Source organism: Notolepis coatsorum (assembly GCF_963971535.1).
Source record: "Notolepis coatsorum genome assembly, chromosome: 14".
NCBI classification, from domain to species: Eukaryota; Metazoa; Chordata; class Actinopteri; order Aulopiformes; family Paralepididae; genus Notolepis; species Notolepis coatsorum.
The window spans coordinates 89,014,800-89,036,121 of record NC_140178.1 but is presented as its reverse complement, the minus strand read 5'-3'; the positions used below and the strand labels follow the sequence as shown (position 1 = coordinate 89,036,121).

The 21,322-nt window shown below is 45.2% G+C and overlaps 1 protein-coding gene across 1 annotated transcript in view; it reads left to right on the top strand.

The window, feature by feature from the left end:
• Positions 1–21,322, top strand: part of LOC311240628 (microtubule-associated serine/threonine-protein kinase 1-like) — a gene marked incomplete at both ends in the record, with an annotated part of 155,423 nt that overhangs the window by 78,093 nt on the left and 56,008 nt on the right. Inside the window, 6 exons of the mRNA XM_084329200.1 lie at positions 483–692; positions 8,753–8,854; positions 13,787–13,919; positions 14,482–14,549; positions 18,650–18,726; positions 19,757–19,965. Of these exons, the coding sequence (XP_084185326.1) occupies positions 483–692; positions 8,753–8,854; positions 13,787–13,919; positions 14,482–14,549; positions 18,650–18,726; positions 19,757–19,965 (799 nt within the window). The remainder of the gene's footprint in view (positions 1–482; positions 693–8,752; positions 8,855–13,786; positions 13,920–14,481; positions 14,550–18,649; positions 18,727–19,756; positions 19,966–21,322) is intronic.

The window sequence follows — 21,322 nt, the reverse complement described above, 5'->3', positions numbered from 1 at the left end:
TATCAAGTGGTCACTCCTCTCTCTGCCCCCACCCCCCATACACACACATCAGCATCATTTCACTTAGATTGTATTAACAGCATATGAATGATGATCATACTAAACATGTGCTTTGAGGTAGAACATGAAAGCACATAAGTAGGCCTACCAAAAATGCATTGCAAGTAAAACAATTAAATTACAAAAATGTGTACTGAGAAAAACACAGTAATCACATTACAGACACTTTTGGGGAAAGCAACTATTATTTCTTGTTGGATTAGTCAAAAGCATGTTTGAAAGGGGAAGAATAATTATGATCGTGAGATGTAAGGACACAAAAGTATAAACGAATTAAAAGAAATGGTCCGCTATTCAGATTAATTTGTATAATTAATTTCTTCCCTCACCCTACCTCCCTCCCACTCTCCCCCCGTCCCTCCCCTCCATCCCCTCCATCCCCTCCATCCCCTCCATATCCCCCAACCCTCCCTCCCTCCCAGGCCACGGCGCAGATGGAGGGGCGTCTGGCGGAGTTCATCCACGCCTACTCTCCGGAGAACGTCCTCCCTCTGGCCGACGGGGTCCTCAGCTTCATCCACCACCAGATCACGGAGCTGTCCAGAGACTGCCTGGACAAGGCCCGCGACGGCCTCATCACCACCGTCTACTTCTTTGAGCTGCAGGAGAACCTGGAGAAGCTGCTCAATGATGTGAGTCCTAGACAGACTCACCCCATAGGGATGAACTCTTTCACTGCCACACTACGAAGGGTTAACATTTCACTACCACACTACAGAAGGTTAACCTTTCACTACCACACTACGAAGGGTTAATGCTTTCACTACCACACTATAAAGGGTTAACACTTTCACTACCACACAACAGACGGTTAACCTTTCACTACCACACAACAGACGGTTAACCTTTCACTACCACACTACAGAAGGTTAACCTTTCACTACCACACTACAGAAGGTTCTATTTCATACTGGTTTCCGCTCAGCGTCATTCTGCACTAACCTCACTTCGTGCCCAGCACTGAATAAAAAACTCCACAATGTACCTTTACATACCGACATCCGTCTGGCCACACCCCTATCCGCTTACCTTCATAAGCAGGTGTGTGGTCATCTACTCGCCTCCTTCTTCACTTTCACCACAAGGAAGTGCCTTGGTATATACCCACACTTGACAAGGTTGTTTAGTCGAAGAAATTTGATACGTGTTTAAATTTTTTCTTGCTTTTTTTCTTCTCTCATATATTTAAAAAGAAAAAAGCTAAGTCATAATGTTTACCTCGGAGGGTCGCGCTCGCAACGTCACCCTTCACCAGCGGTTCTCCATTGCCTCCTCTGTCGTGCGTCTTGGAGCGGGGTTGAGGCCTCTTCGTGGTCGGCAGCCACGCCCGGTAGGCGTCCGATGGATAGTTTGCCTCTTCAAGGAGCTGGTGCACCAGCGCCGTCTCCTGTGCGATGGCCTGGTTCCGGCTCTGGTTCCTCTGCCTCCGGGGAGTCGTCCGCTGTTGGGCGGCCGGCTCCTCTGGTTGCGGGGGATTTGAGACGCAAACTTTTTGCGTCAGCTCGCTCCCGTCGCAAGATGGTGGCTTGTAGACGCGAACGGCCTGGTTTTGGTGACTTGCTGGAGCCGGATGAGGATGCGTCTGATTCTCCATGGCCGATGGAAACAGAGGACTACATGGTAGAAGCGGACGGGTTCTTGTTCGAAGCCTCGTGGAGACATGTCCCCCGCCCATCCAGGTAACACTGGAAGGGGGTGAGATGTCTCCTTGGGATTCCTCGTACGCAGATGTTGGGTTAGAACCTCCGACTCAGCGGCGGGATGCCCTGCTATCAGCCACATCAGAATGTGGCTCTTTAACCAGTAGTCTGCTGCATGTGAGGGACGCGAGCTCGGTGGGGGAAAGTATGCAGGGGGAACTGCGTGCTTTGTTCCCCGAGCTCATGGCGGCGGCAGTCGCAAACGGCGTGCCGCTGCCGCAGCCACTGCCTGTTCCTATTCCTGACGATCTCATAGGTCATCTATGGCAACGCCGTCCGGTGAGAGGGGTGGACGTTGTCTGTCCATTTTTCCCCTCAATGGAGGCCTACGTCCGTCAGGGACAGGTGGTCTCCCACATCATGGGCCTTACCCCCGCCTACGTGCAAGTCACGAGGGTGGTGGGTTTGGTAGAAGGCATGAAGGAGGGCGTGCCTCGGCTTGATAGGCCGATGGCACCGCTCCTTTGTCCTGAGGTGGTGTGGGAGCCGTTACGGAAGCCGGTTCCCAAGGGAAATCGGCGAGGTGGTTGGCTTTTTGGAGTGACCAGTCATTTATCTCCGCGACGCAATCTCTGGCTGCCACTTCTAACATCGCGCAGCTGGCGAGATTCATGTCCGGGATACTGACGGGCGGTACGGAGCTGACTGATTTGCAACATGATCAGCTCGCCCAGTCGGCAGGAGCCATCCTGCATCTGATCCAGCCGCAGGCCATAGCCGCTGGGAAACTACGTGCCCTGGCCACTCTAATCCAGCGCCACCTTTTTGCTGGAGCAGGCGCGTGTGCCGGAGAAGAAGAGGACTCCACTTCTGACGGCACCCCTCTCCGATGCTGGACTTTTCGGGTCGGCACTGCAGCTGATGACCTCAACCTGCAGGGAGATGCAGGATGAGCGTTCCGTGCTCCAGCCTCATTTCCCCCCGCCCGATGTCGCCGGTGGAGTCAGACGGCAGGCTCGTCGTCGGGGTTCCGCCGCCGTAGCCGCCACTGCTACCACCGCCACTGCTGGACCTTCGGCGAAGAAGGCCAGGAGGAGAGAGGGCGCCTCCGCCACTGCAGCCGGCCCATCTACGCCCGGAGGTGACGGTAGGGATCGTCATGACCAGCGTCCGATCGTTTACCGTCCCTCCGCGGTTCCACGGGGTGGCAAGTCCCGAGCGGCTCGTGGCAGGCGTCGCTGAAAAGAGTTGACTTTTTCCCTCTGTGGTCCCCCCCTGTTCCCTTCCCGGCCCAAATCTGATTTGTTAGAAAATAAAGAGTCCCTCCTAAAAGGAGTGTGTTTATTCACCAAACATATGATGGGGATACGATGTGTGAATCTTTCGCTAGTATGGGTTTGATAGGAGGGCTAGACGCTACATTCATGTTAGAGCTTAAGCAAGGCCTGCAGCTTACACTCGGTTGAAAAAGGTTTTTTCTGCCTCGACCTGAATCTTCACATAAAGGTAGAGGTTAGTTGTGTTCAAGTTCTTTAATAGTTGTCATACAGAAGTACAGAATACTTTCATACAAAATGCTTCTTACTGTTACGCTCCAGAGACTGTGCTAGACAAGATAGTATCAAATAACATAATAACATAATATAGCATGAATTTAGAAGAAGAAAATGAGGTCACAGTGTTCGGTATAGACATATGTACAATGTTCTGAGTTACCATATAATATACAATACACAATACTATGCAGTGTACTAATGTACAGTACTATCTAGTGCAAAGCAGAAATGGGATGAGGTACAATTTTAGGTACAATTTACAGTAAGGTGTACGAGTTGTAGTGCAATCCTTCATCCATAAATATAAAGTGTGGGGAGTGGGTGCTACAGTGTGTTTGTTTAAAGTGGGTGTGTGCTATAAGTGTGTGGAGTGGGTGCTACAGTGTGTTTGTTTAAAGTGAGTGTGTGCGTGTGGATGTGTGTGCTATGTGCGTTTGGTGGTTGTTGTGTAGTGTTCATTCATTGTTCGTTTAGCAGCCTGATGGCCTGGGGATAGAAGCTTCTTCTGAGTCTTTCTGTGCTCGCCTTGAGACTCCTGTATCGCTTGCCTGACCGCAGCAGTTCAAAGAGGCAGTTGTTCGGGTGACTGGAGTCTTTAATGATTCTCTTAGCCTTGCCCTTGCAACGCTTGTAGTAAATGTTCTGGAGGGTGGGGAGCCCCCCTCCAATTGTGCGTTCGGCTGAACGTGTCACTATTTGTAGTCTGCTTTGGTCTTGTGCAGTGCTATTCCCAAACCAGGAGGTGATGTTGCCGGTCAAGATGCTCTCTATTGTACATGAGTAGAAGTTCTTAAGGATCTTCTGGCTGACTTGGAACTTCCTTAGGCGCCTGAGGAAGTAGAGGCGTTGTCGTGCCTTCTTCACAACACTGTTAATGTGTGTGGTCCATGTCAAGTCCTCGGATATGTAGGCTCCGAGGTACTTAAAGCTGTTGACTCTCTCAACCGGTGCCCCGTCGATGCTGAGGGGGCTGTAGTCCTTGACCCCCGACCTCCTGAAGTCCACAATCATCTCCTTTGTTTTGCTGACGTTCAGGGAGAGGCTGTTTTCCTGGCACCATCCCGCCAGGACCTTGACCTCTTCCAGGTAGGCCCTCTCGTCGTTGGCAGAGATCAGGCCCACCACCACTGTGTCGTCAGCAAATTTGACGATTGTATTGCTACTCCGCTGAGCCACACAGTCGTGTGTGTACAGGGAGTAGAGGAGGGGACTCAGAACACAGCCCTGGGGGGCCCCTATGTTGAGGGTGATGGATGAGGAGGTGCAGTTGCCTGCTCTCACCACCTGGGGTCTGCCAGTCAGGAAGTCCAAGACCCACTGGCAGAGGTCATAGCCCAAGCCCAGGTCCCTGAGCTTGGCTATGAGTATGGAGGGGACTATGGTATTGAATGCCGAGCTGTAGTCGATGAATAGCATTCTCACATAGTTCCCCTGCCTCTTGTCCAGGTGTGATGCTGCTGTGTGCAGCACATGGGATATGGCGTCCTCCGTGGACCTGTTGGGGCGGTATGCAAATTGCAGGGGGTCCATGTTGATGGGGAGGGAGGAGCAGATGTAGCCCTTTACTAGCTTCTCAAAGCACTTCATGGCTATGGAGGTGAGAGCTACAGGGCGGTAGTCGTTGAGGCAAGCAGGCTTGGATTTTTTGGGTACAGGGATAATAGTGGACTTCTTCAGGCAGGTGGGGATGACAGCCTGTTCTAAGGACAGGTTAAATATGTCAGTGAATACTGGGGCCAGTTGGTCGGCACAGACTTTTAGGACGCGGCCGGGGATGCCGTCTGGACCTGCTGCCTTCCTGATATTCACTTTTTTAAAGGTCCGCCTCACCTCATGCTCTGTTACCCTGAACACTGCGCCTCCATCAGCAGCCGACCCCCCCCCCCCCCCCCATTGCCGAGGCTTGTGAGCTGGTGTTGTTATTACCAGCATCAAACCTCGCATAGAAGGTATTGAGGTCATTTGCTAAGGAGATGTCACTGTTCAGTTTGAGGGAGGCGCCTTTGTAGTCTGTCATCGTTTTGAGCCCCTGCCACATAGCTCTAGAGTCAGCTTGTTCAAACTGGAGTTCAATTTGATCCCTGTAGCGTCGTTTGGCCTCTGACACTGTCCTCCTTACGTTGTGCTCTGTTGCTTAAACAGTGATATTGAGCTGCAACACTATTGTGTTGGTCTGCAGTAATGCTCGTATGAAAAAGTACCGCGGCTCATGCCGCTCTCTCTCTCTATCAGATTTTCTGTGTCTTACAACATGGATACGGGTGTCGGGTTCACACATACATAACTTGGCCTTGTTATAAACCCTGTTCACAGATGTGTCTGTGGCTAGCGTGCATTGAATTAGCTTTGCGCTGTTCATTAGCATATTGGCTACTTAAGGTATCATATGGCTGTTTGTTGTTGTCGTATGCAAGGGTTGGGCTTGCGAGGGGGTACCGGATAAACCCCTCCTTCCCTCTTCTGATTGGTCAGGGGGTTTATTGGACTCTCTTTTCATTCGGTCAGGGCCAAGCTTGGCACGGGGGGGGGGGAAGGGTTTCCCTGACTCCGCACCTATCACAGGCGGTTGAGTCCTGGGTTTCCCCCCGTCATAGCAAATGTCACTAGGCACGTTTCTATTGGACGACGGCTTCCGTGAGTTTTTTCAGACCCGTATGTAGGGTCTGTTATTGTCAAGTTGTCGGGGCAGAGCGTAGGAACTTACTGTTCTACTACGCTCGATATACGTGTAACTTGAGTCTGTTGGTCACATGACTCAATGTTACCGTGACTTTTCAATCTATGGCTCACGTGGGAAGTCTCTCTGAGGATTCCCGTCTCCTCTCTGTGGTGAGGGTGGCGGGATGTAAGAATGTAAACAATTTTTACCCTCGGCCGCATCACGTGGGATTCATGTCAGTCTGTGTTTCTTTCTTTTTAATAATAAAAAGAGTGAAGAATATGAAGCACGACAAACTTCTTGTCGTTCTCCCAGGCAACTTGAAGGACCAATGTCTGGTGTCTGGTTAGACTATCCATTGATGTGTTTGGGTCTCGACGCGTACATAGTGCTGGCTCGGGGTGTTTCTGATAAGAATCATGCAGGAGGCTAGTACGCCTTGGTTGCTCATTATTAAAACAGCGTTTTTATGGGGCAACTGGGATGGGGGATTTTTTCCTCTTCCGAGCGCCTGTTACTGGGTCCCGACGGATTCTCGTTCATATCTGGGGGATGTTAACGGAATAGATCAGAACATAGGTAGAGGGGTCTCACGCCCTTGGGGTGGGCCACTGAGCATGGTACAAATGGGACCGTCTGGGTGGCGCCCTCTTTTCATGTTTTAGATCGACACGCATACCTACCCCCTCTCCTGGAGTGGGCATGTCGGCGTGGTTAGGGCACGGGACTGGTTCTGGTCACGCTGGTCCAGGTCAGTTAACTCGTTGTCCGCCGGGGACGCAGATCTGCTGTTCTGGTACCCTGAGGGACTTGTGTTTTTTTCGGGGGGGAAAATGCCGGGTCGGCCCGGGTGCCTCTATATTAAAGGCGGCCCAAGAGCCCTTCCGCATACGCCTGATTGGCCCCGGTAACGCACCCAATGCGCATTTTCTTTTTCCCCCACAGGCGGAAATGGAATACATATTTATCCAAACGAGGACCCGATTTGTTATGTCATTTTGGGCGTTTACGAATACACATTTATCCAAACGAGGACCCGATTTGTTATGTTATTTCACACGCGGAAATGGAATACATATTTATCCAAACGAATACATATTTATCCAAACGAGGACCCGATTTGTTATGTGCTTTCGGGCGTTTACGTTAACACAGCCCAGCTGTCAACTGTACTTAACAGCTGTCAACTGTACGCTGTAACGTAATGTGCTTTCGGGCATTCATAACGTTATTTCGCGCAACTGTACATTGTAACGTTAGTTAACACAGCCGTTAACACAGCACAGCTATCAACTGTACTTAACAGCTGTCAACTGTACGCTGTAATGTTATGTGCTTTCGGGCATTCATAACGTTATTTCGTGCGACTGTACATTGTAACGTTAGTTAACACAGCCCAACACATATGTAATATTAATAGGTTTTGCTATGCATAGAATAACAGAACAGATTGACAGGTGGTGACAAAGCACTGCGCATTTATTTAAAAAACATACCCTAAGCTATGCATAGAATAACAGAACAGATTGACAGCAGTGTTTTAGAGGTTATTTTGGTTATAAGATGTGACATACTGTAGTTGTTTATATGCGGGTGTCTTTGTGTCAACAGAAGCCCTGCGAGGTGAACCAACGCGAACCAAGCACCAAGCGTCCCAAACGACCTCATGCGCATGCGCGGCGAGCACCTGGCTGAAGCATCTGTTTGGCAAAAGAAAATGCGCATTGCGTGCGTTACCGGGGCCAATCGCGGGAATGCGGAAGGGCTGTTGGGCCGCCTTTAATATAGAGGCGGCCCGGGTGTCACAGGGTTAGGCGTTATGGAGACCCTTTGTTGGGTACATGTTGTACTCTGCACTATCATAAAGGGGCTGGTTCTCCATTCTTTCGCTCCTCTCTCACGCATGGCGAAGAGGGGGCTGTTGGGGTGATCTTCTGGACCTCCTCTGGTAACCTTGTGTGCTTCCCGATCCGAAGTAATGTTTCGTTGAACCGTAGGCCTGGAATAACCCTTTTTGGAAACTGAAACACTTGTACTGCGGTATAGCTGGTGTATACCCGCAGGTGTGTTTTGGATTTTCTTCTTGAGGGGTTATAGGAACAACCACCGTATGTGGTACCAAGAGGGTGGTTGATTCCCTGGTGTGTTGGAGCAGAGTCGACCTCTTTAAGTTTTTGCCTCTATTCACCTCTCTCTCTCTCTCTCTCTCTCTCTCTCTCTCTCTCTCTCTCTCTCTCTCTCTCTCTCTCTCTCTCTCTCTCTCTCTCTGAAACCTGCCCAAATATCCCACTGTCAACAAAAGAACTATCCTTCTTACTGCTATGTACTATGATACTATGTCCATACTACTACCTAAGATGTACTACAGTATGCTACTATGTCTATACTACTACCTACTTTGCTAATATGTCTATCTATCTATCTATCTATCTATCTATCTATCTATCTATCTATCTATCTATCTATCTATCTATCTATCTATCTATCTATCTATCTATCTATCTATCTATCTATCTATCTATCTATCTATCTATCTATCTATCTATCTATCTATCTATCTATCTATCTATCTATCTATCTATCTATCTATCTATCTATCTATCTATCTATCTATCTGTCTGTCTGTCTGTCTGTCTGTCTGTCTGTCTGTCTCGCTCTCTCTCTCTCTCTCTCTCTCTCTCTCTCTCTCTCTCTCTCTCTCTCTCTCTCTCTCTCTCTCTCTCTCTCTCTCTCTCTCTCTCTCTCTCTCTCTCTCTCTCTCTCTCTCTCTCTCTCTCTCTCTCTCTCTCTCTCTCTCTCTCTCTCTCTCTCTCTCTCTCTCTCTCTCTCTCCATCAGGCCTATGAGCGATCAGAGAGCTCTGAGTTGACTTTTGTCACAGAGCTGGTGAAGAAGCTCCTCATCATCATCTCACGGCCAGCCAGACTTCTGGAGTGTCTGGTGAGAACACACACACACACACACACACACACACACACACACACACACACACACACACACACACACACACACACACACACACACACACACACACACACACACACACACACACACACACACACACACACACACACATACGCATTCACACACACACACCACACACACACACACACACACACACACACACACACACACACACACACACACACATGCGCAAAACACACACACACACACATACGCATTCACACATGTGCAAACACACACACACACACAAACACACACACACACACACACACACACACACACACACACACACACACCACACACACACACAGTTTTGAGTCCTCTCTCATCACTCAACACTAAAATAACTACAACCAAACCAAGCTCTCACTGTCACAGCTGTTTACATGGTTGTATTGTTCACTATCATTATTCATCTCCAAATCAAATCAAATCAAATTTATTTGTAAAGCCCGCAATCACAGGTTACTGTAATGTCCCCATGGGCTGGACAATTCTTCTTTAAACAAGTCAAGAAGAGACATCACAATAAATCAAGAACAATAAAAAAAACATCATGAAATCCAAAACAACACTCCCAGACATACCCCAGTGAAGGTGAGGAAAAACTCACAAACTCACAATGTGGAGGGGAGAAACCTTAGAAGGGCCGTTCAATGGGGGATCCCCCTTCTTGGATGTTGGTGATAGTAGTGTTGTTAAGGATGATCGGTGGGTGGAGAATAAAACAGGCAAAATAGTTGGTATGTATGAACATATACGTGTAATAAAACACAAATATATACATGCAATAGCAACCATTTTTTAAGATTTAAATAGAGCTAAGAACAGCAACAACAAGAGAGAAAGCATGGGGAGACGAGCGCTAGTGTGATAATAGTATAAAGGCTAAGGCTCGGAGCTCAAAATATCAGAGTCATTATTCCGTTTGGATCCATTTCACGTATGGGTGCGACGTAGAGAGGATCACAACAAATTGGCCATCACCACAGGGCATCCACCACCTTGGTCATCACCATGAGACATCCACTCACAGGGAGACAGGGAGACAGGGAGATGGGGACAGGCGTTAGACAGTTTGCGTGTTTGTGGTGGGGGGACATTTAAGCATTACATCACGAGACAGAGTGGGTTATAGAAATTAGCTCACGCCTATGGGTGGTTGTTAGGCCCGAGGCGCAGCCGAGGGTCGTTGGACCCCCATAGGTGTGATCTAATTTCTATAACACACTCTGTCGTGTGATGTAATGCTTTTATACAATGGCCGAATTCATCCAACCTTATTGCTATACAATAAACACACATTAATTGAAGATTTATTGACAAAACCATCCGCAGAAAAAGTAGTTAAAAAAAAAATGCCTCCATGTGGTGCGCTGTTTCAAGGCAAGAATGCAGTGAGCGTGGGTTATTGGTTTGATTGATTGATTGATTGATTGCAAATTGTATTAATGTCCGCCTTGTTTCGAACTGGTTAAGAACTGTTAAGAACTTCATTCTTAGATGCTTCTATAGAAAGTAGGTTAAAAAAAATTAAAAGAAGTTTTCTTTGCCCTATACGAGGCAATTTTTTTTCTGAACCTACTTTCTATAGAAGCAGCTGGGAGGTGCGCTGTTTTAAGTGAGCGTGGGTTATTGAATTTCGAAGTCGCCCTCTTTTTGCCCTGGTATAAAGATAAACTCTAAGCTTAACCAACTTCGAAAGAGGGCGACTTCGAAAGAGGGCCTAAGCCTAACCAGTTTGAAACAAGGCGGACATTAATACAATTTTCAATCAATCAATCAATCAATTCAATAACCCACGCTCACTTAAAACAGCGCACCTCCCAGCTGCTTCTATAGAAAGTAGGTTCAACTTATTTTTTTTTGTTTTTGTTTACGTACTTTCTAGAGAAGCATCTAAGAATGAAGTTCTTAACAGTTCTTAACCAGTTCGAAACAAGGCGGACATTAATAAAATGTTCAATCAATCAATCAATCAATTCAATAACCCACGCTCACTTACAACAGCGCACCTCCGCGTGAGCGTGTGTTATTGGTTTGATTGATTGATTGCTTGAACAATTTATTAACAGTGAAATTAATGTCCTTTTGACGAATGGCAGACTTCCCACGATTTATATTTTGTTTTACAATTACTCATGACCCACCAATTACATAATCCAACATTGTGTAAGAAACTAACACATTCGCCGTGACAGAATCGTTTTTTATTTAGTCGTTATGACGCTTTCAACATAATCATTCGTAAAGATTATTGTCCGCCATCTTGCTTTCATTTCTAAAACCACGAACGGCGGAGTGATTGTAATTAGAGCGTGGGTTATAAGAAATAACCATGTGTAACTTGACTGTTTCAGCCAATCAGAATCAAGAAATTTGCATGCCATTGTATAAAGCAATAGATACATGTAGTAAGCATTATGTGAATAGAATATATACATGTAGTAAGCATAATGTGAATAGAATATATACATGTAGTAAGCATAATGTGAATAGAATATATACATGTAGTAAGCATAATGTGAATAGAATATAAGTACTTAACCCAGCAATGAACTAAAACAGGCATGGTTTAGATGTTGTAGGTCGGACAGAAGACGGTATGTAGCTGATCCATGACCTCAATGGTGCACATAACCAATGTGGGGGTAGAACAGTCTGATCTTGGCCATCACCCCGAGACATTGGCCAACACTACATCCTAGTCTACCTCTCTATCTCTTTCTCTCCCTTTCCCTCTCCCTCTCTCTGACTCTCTCTCTGTCTCTCTCTCAAGTCAAGTCAAGTCAAGAGTTTTATTTGTCACGGCATACAAGTATACAATGAAATGCGGGGGGTCTTGCCCGTAACGATTGTGCATAATATGATAATAATAATATAATAAGAATCCAATAGAACAAGATTGTGCAATAATACAAGTAATCAAAGTAGGGCATATCGGTATATGTACATGCGTTTTTACAGAGCATGGTAGGACATGCTAGGTCCTGTGATAGTGCAATACACTTTTAGCTACGGATGAGGCACTGGGTCTTTATGTACACTGCTATACAATGCTATATTATACAATCTCAAGTTATACTATACTATTCTTAAAGTGGCCTTTCCTTTTGTAAAGTGACCATAAGTGTGAGCGTGTGCAGCATGAGTGTGTGTGTGTGCTCATGTTAAAGTGGCTGCTAGTGTGTGAGCGTGTACAGTGTGTGTGTTGTGTGTGTGCTCATGTGTGCTTGTGTGTGGAGAGTTCAGTGTTCAAGGCTCTGATGGCCTGGGGGAAGAAGCTGAGCCGAAGTCTCTCTGTGTATCTGTCTCTCTCTCTGCCTCTGCCTCTCTCTGTGTGTCTCTGTCTCTCTCTCTGTCTCTCTCTATATCTCCCCCTTCTCTCCCTCTCCCCCCTCTCTATCTATATTTATCTCCCCCTCTCCCTCTTTATCTCTCCCCCTCTCCCTCTCACTCCCTCCTTCCCTCTCTCACTCTCTCCACCCTACTCTGTCTCTCCCTCTCTCTGTCTCTCTCTGTGTGTCTCTGTCTCTGTCTCTCTCTCCCCCTCTGTCTCTCCTTCCTTCCCTCTATCTCTCCTATCTCCCTCCTTCTCTCTTTCCCTCTTTCCCTCTCTCTCTCCCTCGGTCACCCCCTCTCTCATCCCTCCTTTCTATTTCTTTCTCTCTCTCTGTCTCTCTATCTCTCCTTCTGTCTCTCTCTCATCATCTCCCTCCTTCTTTTTATCTCTCTCCCCTTCCCTCTCTCTCTCTCTCCCTCTGTCACCGCCTCTCTCCTCCCTCCTTTCTCTCTCTCTATCTCTCTCTCTTTCATCGTGACTACAGACCAGTTAATTTCCTTAACTAAACACGAACATAGGTCCTAGTTTTCCTGCTCATCATAAACATTTAAACAGGCTGATTTATGACACGGGAGAAAATACTCCTGTCCTGAGCAAACACTAAGCACCTCTGTTAAAGGTCTGTCTGGCTAGCGGTTACATTAGCATTTAGATTAGAATTCCATTTGTCTCGCTACAGTATCAGTAATACAGACAGGGCCTCCTTTCCCCTAAAGGACAGTATTACTATCTGAATCAGGTAGGCCGTGACCACACGGTCATTTAAAGTTGAAACAGGTCTGCCCTGCATGCGTACGAGGGTGTGTGTGAGAGAGAGAGAGAGAGAGAGAGAGAGAGAGAGAGAGAGAGAGAGAGAGAGAGAGAGAGAGAGAGCTGCTTCAAAACGGAGCAGTTCATTCATACACACGGTTTAATTATAATATAACAGCATGGTAAAATGTGCCTACATTGTAATCTCTTATTGCATACTATTATTTGCATACTAACAGATCACATACTTTTGCATATAGTATGTGGCATGGAGAATTTGGAAGCAGTATAGACTAGGCTATAATGTCTCATGTTGCCTATTCAGGAGGTTAGTTAGAGAGTTAATACTATAGTCCTGATGACTTGTCGTACAGAAGTTGTAAGTCGCTTTGGATAAAAGCGTCAGCTAAATGACTAAATGTAAATGTAATGTAGACCAGGGGTTCTCAAACTTTTTCATACCACGACCCCATTTTATTTAGGATTTCTTTTGGGGACCCATGCATCGCATAATTTCAATGTGGAATTAAGGAATATCAAAATAAAAGCACACGTTGTTGAACTTGATCATGCATATTTATTAGAACATTTTATTACAGCACTATGTTATCAATACACATTTATAAAACAAGGCATATTTAGCCAAAATATGTTGCCAGAACATTAACTTTGGGACCCATAGTTTGAGAACCGCTGCTATAGACTTTAACCTGGCAAAAAATGTGTCACATTAATGTAGTCCCCTTGCCTGTTTAAAGTTAATATATAGACTATTGACTATAACATGGCTAATAATAATATGTCACGTTGTTCAGGAGTTTAACCCTGAGGAGTTCTACCACCTGCTAGAGGCAGCGGAGGACCACGCCAAGGAGGGACATCTGATGAAGACGGACATTCCCCGTTACATCATCAGCCAACTGGGGCTGACCAGAGACCCCATTGAAGGTGAAAGAGAGTGGGAGAGAGGGGGGGGGGGTATGAGAGAGAGGAGGGGTGGGAGGGTAAAGGAGGGAGAGGCAAAGAGAGAGGGGAGTATGAGGGAGGGAGGGAGGGAGAAAGATCAACTCCACTCATTGATTTGTATTCTATTATTTGTATTACTGAATGAAACCATAAACAGAGAGGCCTATTGGGATGTTAGATCCTAATGTGAAGAACTGTGATTTACCTTACCTTGCTACCTCTCTATCTTTTTTATGCTCGCTTATGCCTGTATTCTTTACTGCTGTGAATCACTTTGAACTGCAATTTCTGTATGAAAAGTGCTATACAAATAAAGTGTATTATTATTATTATTATTATTATTATTATTATTATTATTATTATTATTATTATTATTATTATTATTATTATTATTATTATTATTATTATTATTGATTTGTACAATCTGACAGCTAAATGTTAATGTTTGTGATGTGTGTGTGTGTGTGTGTGTGTGTGTGTGTGTGCGTGTGTGTGTGTGTGTGTGTGTGTGTGTGTGTGTGTGTGTGTGTGTGTGTGTGTTCAGAGATGGTGAACCTGGATAGTTACGACAGTGAGGGACTGCTCACACCTGAAACGGACGACTCGACAGAGGTGAGGTCCAAGATAATCCGCGTGATTACCAAAGGTAGCCGCATTTCTGGCAGACGCTCTCTGATTGGCCGACGCCAGTTTCTACACTGGTTAAGCTTAGGCAATCTTCGAAGTTGGTTAAGGTTAGGCAAGTTTCTTCAACGGTTAAGCTTAGGCACTCTTTCGAAGTTGGTTAAGATTAGAGTTTGTCTTAGAGCATGGCGATAGAACGGCAGGTAGTTTGCAGGCTGTTTGACGTGGAAATGGGCAAAGACACAGCTCGTCGCGCTATTGGGCGCACATGTCACATGACCAGAAACGTCTGCCAGAAATGCGGCTACCTTTGGTAGGAACGCAGATAATCCTCCTCCAAGTGCCATCCATGGACCCATAGCTCTCTTTCTGTGACCTCAGTCACCCCCAGAACACATTCATCCATCCATCCATTTATCCATCCATCCATCCATCCATTTATCCATCCATCCATCCATCCATTTATCCATCCATCCATCCATCCATTTATCCATCAACTTCAACTTCAAACTACTTTATTTTCCTTTTGGAACTTCATTTGTGCAGTGGTTAAAAGACAAACATACAGTCACAATACATAGACACTCACCACTATAAAAAACACCAACTACATTAAAACTACAGTAAAAAAAACACCACTATCCATCCATTCATCCATCCATCCATCCATCCATCCATCCATCCATCCATCCATCCATCCATCCATCCATCCATCCATCCATCCATCCATCCACCCATCCCTTGCAATGTGACAGAGGCTGCCAAGTTCCTGGTTGCCTGTTACAGAAAATGACTGCTTCCTGCGCTAATGACTTGGCACAGCCAGCATCCATCAAACTAATTGAGTTCATTTGCTTTGATTAGCGTCTGCAGTTAACAAAAAAAAAAAGAAAGAAAAACAGACAGAAAGACAGAAAGACAGAAAGAAAGTAAAATCAAATAATAAAAAAAAACAGGATACCCTTGCGCTTGAAAACTCCAAGTGCCAAAATAAGCAATCACTCTGTTATCACTCTGGCCTGCTTCCAGTTGCCAACATTTAAGCTAAGTAGACGAGAAACGAACAAGCGAGAACTGAACTGAAAAATCAATGAATTCAACAAGTACACACAATAACAACAGGACCTCACATACAGTGTATAGGGATAATACGGCAAACAGTAGACACAATTCTTCATATATATACATACACACACACACACACATACACACACACACACACACACACACACACACACACACACACAGACATAGACAGACACACACACACACACACACACACACACACACACACACACACACACACACACACACACACACACACACACACACACACACACACAGTTGAAGTGATTTAGGATAACGTCAGCTGTGTTGGCCCTGTGTTTGGAGGTTAGGGCTGTTCTTATATCTATCCACACCTGTCTGTATTTACCTGCACATAGTCCTTTTACATATCTGTAGATACTATGTCATTATCTGTACATATCCTACTCCCACTAGTTACCTGCTGGACAGTATGACTACTACCATACTGTCTTTACACCTGTATCACATAATTATACTACAACTCTGTACATACATGTGATTAGCACTACACTCAGTAGTACTAATTTGTATATTTTGTACCCAGTTTAATCACCTGTACATTGTATATTACTGTTGGACTTTACTGCTAAATTTGCACTCTCAGGTGGTGAGAGCAGGCAACTGCACCTCCTCATCCATCACTCTCAACATAGGGCCCCCCCAGGGCTGTGTCCTGAGTCCCCTCCTCTACTCCCTGTACACACATGACTGTGTGGCACAGCGGAACAACAACACAATCATCAAATTTGCTGACGACACAGTAGTGGTGGGCCTGATCTCTGCAAACAACGAGAGGGCCTAACTGGAGGAGGTTAAGGTTCTAGCGGGATGGTGTCAAGAGAACTGCCTCTCCCTGAACGTCAGCAAAACAAAGGAGATGATTGTGGACTTTAGGAGGTCGGGGGTCAGGGACTACAGCCCCCTCAGCATCGATGGGGCACCGGTTGAGAGAGTGAACAGTTTTAAGTACCTCGGAGTCCACATATCCGAGGACTTGACATGGACCACACACATTGACAGTGTTATCAAGAAGGCACGACAACGCCTCTACTTCCTTAGGCGCTTAAGGAAGTTCAACGTGAGTCAGAAGATCCTCAAGAACTTCTACTCATGCACAATAGAGAGCATCCTGACTGGCAATATCACCTCCTGGTTTGGGAATAGCACCGCACAAGACCGCAGCAGACTACAGAGAGTGGCCCGTTCAGCTGAGCGCACAATTGGAGGGGGGCTTCCCACTCTCCAAGGCATTTACAACAAGCGGTGCATGGGCAAGGCTAAGAGAATAATCAAAGACTCCAGCCACCCAAACAACTGCCTCTTTGAACTGCTGCGGTCAGGCAAGCGATACCGGAGTCTCATGGCAAGCACAGAGAGACTCAGAAGGAGCTTCTATCCCCAGGCCATCAGGATGCTCAATGAACAATGATTGCTCAATGAACAATGATTGAACAATGAACAATAACAGGCCAGCAACACACCCACAGCACACACACTCACTTTAAATAAACAACACACTGTAGCACCCACTTTATCACACTTTACACTTTATATTTATATTATTGGTAAGGGAACTGCACATCTCTCATTCCTTATTCCTTATTGCACCTCACCACCACAACGGTGGCACCATAAGCTAAGCTAAATGTTGACAGAATCCGGCTATAGGGCGACAATAATGTGGTCAAGAGGCATGGTTTCTATCTTTAGCCTTTAAGCGGCGTGGTTTATTCATTCACATGGTATGAGCAGCAGCACATGAGTTCTCCTCTCACTGAGAGGCTGGTGGAGAAAGAGGTAGAGGGGGAGGAGACATCTCTATTTATACTCGCCACCTGGTGGTATCAGGAGTGGCTCCACCTAGAGCGCCCTCTAGTGGAAACAGTTATATATGCAGTTAGACAGTTACTAACAATCCTACATAGAACCTCTAACTTCAACACTATACCTCACCATTTGTGTACCAGATGTACATACTGTATATAGAGGTATACTGAACAATTGTTGTTTACACTTGTGTTTACTTGACTTCTTGACTTTCTATTTTTTACTTATTATACTTATTTATACTATCTTATTATTATCTAGCACACTCTCAGGAGCGAAACAGAAAGAAACATTTTATGCAAAGTATTCTGTATTTCTGTATGACAAATAATAAAGAAACTTGAAAAACTTGAGAACTTGGTTGAATGCCAAACTTATTTTCGTTGTACACGTACGTGTGCTGTATAATGACAATACATTTAAATCTAATCTAATCTGATTTTAGTTGTCTAATAGTCATACGACTTTGTCGACCAACCAATTAATAGATTTAATCGAAAAATCCGCTAAATTGTGTTTGCAATAATCCAGAAGGAACTCTTTAAATCTAGTGCTTACCATATACGCTCTTATACGTTTCCAGGAAATAACTAATTCAGCATAAAAAGCCTTAAAACCAGCTAATCGACTAACCGAGTCTTGGTCCAAACCAACCGATTACCTGACTAATCAGCCAAGAGGGGGCAGCCATAGCTGCTACTACTTAAAGGGACATTTCACTTTAGTAGATCTTGTCAAGTTTCAGCAGTCTTATGTAAGTGCATCTACAAGTAAGCTAGAGACCGCTGCTGTCCACCATCAACACCACCATTCCTCCCAGGTGTCCCAGGTCTCCTCATTCACTAAATTAAATATCATACTCGTAGATGACCTGATATAGCGGTTATACTGCTGATACTTGAAAAGTTCTTGATAAGTTCTACTAAAAGTGAAATGCCCCTTTAATGTAGATCAGACAACACAACAGATGGATTCAGCATAATCTTAACAAGATCTGTTGGGTGGCAGCACTATTGGGGGTCGTCATGTAATGCTGGGTTATATTTAACCATGTTGTTCTGATCTCTCTCTCTCTCTCTCTCTCTCTCTCTCTCTCTCTCTCTCTCTCTCTCTCTCTCTCTCTCTCTCTCTCTCTCTCTCTCTCTCTCTCTCTCTCTCTCTCTCTCTCTCAGGGTAAGATCAGACACATGAAGCCACCAGGGGAGGCTGACTTCCAGACTATTAAGCTGATCAGTAATGGAGCGTATGGGTGAGTGCATGCTGGGAGCAGAGCCCATTAAAACACAGATAATGCTGAGACGTCCAAACGAGCCGGTCTCACTTCTATCATAGTTAGTCTCTGTAATGCATATTAAAGTCATTGTAGTGCATATTTACGGTCAATACCGCAGTGTGTGCGTGCGTGTGTATATATGTGAGTGTGTGTGTCTGTCTGTCTGAATGATGGTCTGGTCTGTGTGCTTATCTTTTATGCGTGTGTGTGTGTGTGTGTATGTGTGTGTGTGTGTGTGTGTGTGTGTGTGTGTGTGTGTGTGTGTGTGTGTGTGTGTGTGTGTGTGTGTGTGTGTGTGTGTGTGTGTGTGTGTGTGTGTGTGTGTGTGTGTGTGTGTGTGTGTGTGTGTGTGTGTGTGTGTGTGTGTGTGCGCGTGTGTGTGTGTGAGAGAGACAGAGAGAGTGTGTGTGTGTGAATTTGTGTGTATGCTCTCCGTCTGTCTGACTGACTGCTGATCTGTTTTTGTGTGTCTAAAAACATGTCTGTTTGTCCTCGTGTATCTCAAGTGTATTCAAAACATGTCTGTTTGTCCTCGTGTATCTCAGTGTATTCAAAACATGTCTGTTTGTCCCCTTGTATCTCAGTGTATTCAAAACATGTCTGTTTGTCCCCTTGTATCTCAGTGTATTCAAAACATGTCTGTTTGTCCCCTTGTATCTCAGTGTATTCAAAACATGTCTGTTTGTCCCCTTGTATCTCAAGTGTATTCAAAACATGTCTGTTTGTCCTCGTGTATCTCAAGTGTATTCAAAACATGTCTGTTTGTCCTCGTGTATCTCAGTGTATTCAAAACATGTCTGTTTGTCCCCTTGTATCTCAGTGTATTCAAAACATGTCTGTTTGTCCCCTTGTATATCAGTGTATTCAAAACATGTCTGTTTGTCCCCTTGTATCTCAGTGTATTCAAAACACGTCTGTTTGTCCCCTTGTATCTCAGTGTATTCAAAACATGTCTGTTTGTCCCCTTGTATCTCAGTGTATTCAAAACACGTCTGTTTGTCCTCAGCGCTGTGTACCTGGTGCGGCACCTGGAGACCCGTCAGCGCTTCGCCATGAAGAAGATCAACAAGCAGAACCTGATCCTGAGGAACCAGATCCAACAGGCCTTCGTGGAGCGAGACATCCTGACGTTCGCCGAGAACCCCTTCGTGGTCTCCATGTTCTGCTCCTTCGAGACCCGGAGGCACCTCTGCATGGTCATGGAGTACGTAGAAGGTGAGCAGCGTCGGGCTGTATTAACCGTCTGTAGTGTGGTAGTGAAAGGGTTAACCTTCTGTAGTGTGTTTGTGAAAGGGTTAACTGTTTGTTGTGTGGCAGTGAACGGGTTAACCTTATGTAGTGTGGTTGTGAAAGGGTTACCCCTTTGTAATATGGCAGTGAAAGGGTTAACCTTCTGTAGTGTCACAGTGAAAGGGTTAACCCTTTGGTAGTGTGGTAGTGAAAGGGTTAAGAGAAGACAGAACATAATTACGGTGATGTTGTTACAAAAATAAATGATTAAATACATAATTAAATACATACATACATAGTTACATATGTGTATATGCATACATATACATTATGCATACATATTAAAGGAACACACCAACATTATGGGAAATACACTTACAGCTATTGGACTGCAAGCTAGCCTAGCATAGCACAAATGAATTGAAGCGGATACAGACCAGCTAGCCTAGATGTTGGCCAAAAACACCTCTCCCTGAGCTTTAAAGGAAAACTCCAACATTTTGGGAAATTAGCTTATTTGCCATCTACCCTGGAGTTAGACAAGATACATACCTTTTTTCTTCTCTGTACATGCAGTAGGAGTAGGAAGACACGCACCGTTAGCCTAGATTAGCGTCAGTCACTGGAAGTAGGTTCCTCCATTAGCCTAGTTCCCAACGTCTTCCTACTCCTACTGCATGCACAGAGAAGAAAAAGGTATGTATCTTCTTGTCTAACTCCAGAGTAGATGGAGAATAAGCTAATTTCCCAAATTGTTGGAGTTTTCCTTTAAGCTAGGCTAGTGATACGTATCTGCTTCCATTCATTTGTGCTAAGCTAGGCTAGCTTGCAGCCGGATTTCTACTGAACAAACAGAGAGGAAATTGGTATCTATATTTTTGTCTGACTCTGGAAAAGACGGTAAGCGTATTTCCCATAACGTTATCGTGTTCCTTTAACATATAAAAAACAGTTAACACATTTCTGATGGTTAATTAAACAAAGAACTTACAGCATACAAGAAAGGCTGAATTGCTTCCTCTCTTTTATTTAATTTCCTTGAAGTGTAAAGTTATGGCTTTGCAGCTGGGCCAATAATGTGACAAATGTCCTCCCGGGCTATGGGATCTAGACACTACCGTGGATAATGATGCAGTCCAAGTCGATAATGGTGAAAGTCAGCAGCCAGAATAATTAAGTGATGATACATTTCTTTTGTTCTTGTTATTGGCTCTTGTTGCTGTGTTTTGAACATGATATCTATCCGTGTCTATCTTCCATTTTTTCGTTATAGTGTTTGTCTTATGTCTCTGATCTTGTTTTGAATTTATTTTCTTGACCATGTTTACATGTATTTCGTTCA